Raw genomic sequence first — 3,384 nt, forward strand, 5'->3', positions numbered from 1 at the left:
GCTCCGCCGCTCACGCCGCCCCGCCGCGGGGCAGCGCTGCCAGCGCCCCCGCCCCCAGCCCGGCCTCGCCGCTTGCCTTTTCCCGCGAGCTTTCCGAGCGGGTTTTTGTTTTCACAGCCACCTCGCGTGGCTCACGCTCAGTTTGCACGTTGTTTCCTATCCAGCACGGGATCCTACGCGAAAGCGGCCAAGACCGCGACCACGTTTCCCAGCACCCGGTGGCAGCCAGAAGACAAACCAAAGGGGATCTTCTCTGCGCGCCTCCGGAGGCGACGCTGCTCCAGAGCGCCGAAAGCCTGACACACGGCTGAAGCAGCTGTTAATCGACCGAAAACGCTCATCCAAAGAGGGTGTAAAACGCAGCACTCTTCCCCCCCGTAAGGATTTACTGGAAAAGCAATCTAAAGTAAGCGGTGATGGCATTTCTCCTCGATGGAAGGATGAGCAGATATGAAGGCCAGGGCAGTCAGACAGTAACCTGAGGAATTAGGAAAGTGCTCTCGTTCAAGCACATGTTAACGTATGCAAATGCCAGGCCATTCCACCCAGCAAGAATGCAAGGTATTCCTGCAGAGGAGGGGTCTGAGAGTCGTGACTGAAAATTGAGTTGATCACTTGTGATTAACCGCATTTCTGTTATCTAAGCTTAATCGGATTTAAAAGGCAGCTGCTCCCATGGCAGCTCTGCTCTTCCCCTCTCTCCCTGCACATTCCTGCCACCTCACTTTATCTAGGTTCTCACCGCTTTGGGGTGGATACTCACAACTGACAGGTCAACCACCTAAAAAAGAAAAGTAGTTTTCAATCCCATCAGCGCATTGATCCAATTTGTCTTGCAGCTGTGCAAGTGCCAGAAYCTGTGGAATAGAGGCTGCCAAGAAACTGCCTCTCTGACAACCAGAACAGGTTAAGCCTTGTGCAAAATTGCATCCTTTAGGTATAACAGATGGGGTGTGATAGGATAAAGGAGATCTTTCTCTCCCCAAACCAATCTATCATCGCTGGAGAAATATCTGGAAGACAGACTGTTGCAGGCTAACATCTTTTCTCCTATGAAAAATGGAATAATCTTAAACTACCAACCACCTAAGAAGGTGGAAGCACATACTAGGAGTCAGAATTCAAGCATTCCAGGAAACACTTGTTCCAGGGAACATTATGAAATACTATCAAACTATGCTCACAAACACCACATTTGTGTCCAAACCTACTGAAATGCTCAGTTGATATGTGCTCTTCTACCTTCAGTTAGAAGCCCTAAGTAAGAACCCCTTAAATTTGCTCTTTTCCAATAACTTCTATACTGTGCAAAAGGAGATATTTCAGGAGAATCACCTGATTTCACAAGCGACCAAAATRCTAAAGTAGTCATCTAGAACAATTAACAGCAACAATTAACAGTTAACTTACTAGAATTCTTGTGATTTTTAAAAGCCTAAGAAAAACTTTGGAAACATTTACAAGTTTAATCTGAAGTGCATTCATACATATTGACATGCTAAGGTAAAATATGTTTCCAAATTACTATTGGTATATCCATTGTTTATCTGGCTACTTTTGATAAGCTTCAGGGTTTTACTTTACTTTGAAATAAAGACAAGTCTTCAAGGAAAAATGACATCTTTCAGCATAAAAGTTAGAAACAGAGGTTCAGAAAAGACTGTTGAAGCTCCTATTGGGAAACAGGAGCAAAATACTCAGACCAAGGAATTACTATGGGGTTTAGTCTTCCCCCACACCCAGAAGGCTATTTACTTTTCCGTCAAACTGCCTTTATTTGCTTACTTACAATAGGTTTCTGAAACCACAGGACTGTTATCTCCRTAGATAGAAAAAAGTGCATGCAGAGGGAAAGCTCCTTGTTCAGACACCCTCTCTCTATGGATGTTTTGTACCCTTGTAGTTTCATATCCTTTGATATTGGTCATTCTAGGGGGTAAAGGCAAGACACGAACAGACATTCAAACTAGGTTAACAAAAACCCTGTTGACAGAAGCCTATTTGGAACAGTTACAATTTAGTAAGTCAATAATTAGTTAAAGAACTAAACTGAGTGAACACATCCTTACATCAAGTAAGGACAAATTCAAAAATGAAAATATCAAACATTCACTTAGCTGTTCGGTTCATAGAGTTTAGAAGTCTTAAGCTAAATGTTTAACTACTTCAAGAACTACTGCAGGTTAGTATGTTCTTGCATAAAACACTAGTTATATACATTTATCTTTCCTATTATCTATGATTTTTTCCACAATTTGTCTCTCAGCAGCATTAGTTTCAACCTCCTTTACAGACGAGCCAAAAAAACTATATAATACACTAGCCTTTTTATATTAATAGTACAATAAGTGTACTTTCTCATTTTCTAATAGATGAACACTGCACCACAAGCATAACCCAACGTCTTACCGAAAAGTCACAATTAGCAGTCCATTTTGAGGTAAGTAAACTAGCATTTCCAAAACGCGATGACTCTCTGCTGTCATGTTTTCTTCACCAGGTAAGAATGTGAATCTTCTATGAAGTATTAAAAATTCAACTATATGAGTTTTACAGGTTTCACTATTTTTTTGTGTAGACAAAAAKAAACACCTCACTTTTCCAGAGTAACTGTAAGTTTAATATCTTAGTTGACTGACAAATACATATTTACTAAGGAGCCACCTGTCTAGAAGTGCCTTATACTTCAAATTATATACTTCTTTTAAAAAAAGTGAACRTAATGTTGGCATAATTTACAAGAAGACTCAGTAAAATACGAAGTAAAAATCTAACTTATCAACTATATAGAATGCACTGGTATGAGAACATGCAGTTAACACTCACAATTATAAGAAATCTAAATAATGTCTGCTCTATAGTGTGCTCCATTACTATTATGAGAATCTTAGTGTTAGGAATGTAGTGCAACAGAGTGGTTTAAATTCTTGAAAGATGTGTTCACAGTATGTATAGATATGCAAAATTACAGTGCTGACATAAGTTTTAAATGTAAAGTCTTTAATTAAAAAGTCAAAGCTAGCACTTTGAAAAGGAATTTTATGCTACTACTACTACCACCACCACCACCACCACATAGGGCCTTTACAATGAGTACCAGCTTCCTTTTTTCCCCTAGGAAGGTTGCACAGAATACYTGAAATGAGAAACCAAGCCAAATGTATATGAGATCCAGTTAAGTAGTAGAATTCATGCTCAGAATTTGAGAGTAGTCTTCATTACTTCAGTGGAACCTATCAGAAGTACGATGTACTTTAGCAGTTTATTGGCTCAGAGCCTCAAACAGTTGTATAGATTGCACTCCAAAATAGAGATAAGTATTAAACATAAACATAATGGATACAAGGGTAAAACTACACATAGCACAGTGTTTCAAACTGACTT

At 39.9% G+C, this 3,384-nt stretch overlaps 1 protein-coding gene across 1 annotated transcript in view; it reads right to left on the reverse strand.

Annotated features, from left to right (window-relative positions):
- Positions 1-423, reverse strand: part of HTRA1 (HtrA serine peptidase 1) — a 37,512-nt gene extending 37,089 nt beyond the window's left edge. Inside the window, exon 1 of the mRNA XM_085305287.1 lies at positions 178-423. Within this exon, the coding sequence (XP_085161413.1) occupies positions 178-423 (246 nt within the window). The remainder of the gene's footprint in view (positions 1-177) is intronic.
- Between the last annotated feature and the right edge of the window lie 2,961 nt (positions 424-3,384).

This window comes from Rhea americana, unplaced genomic scaffold (assembly GCF_003343005.1).
Source record: "Rhea americana isolate MKP2758 unplaced genomic scaffold, rheAme1 scaffold_218, whole genome shotgun sequence".
Lineage (NCBI taxonomy): Eukaryota > Metazoa > Chordata > Aves > Rheiformes > Rheidae > Rhea > Rhea americana.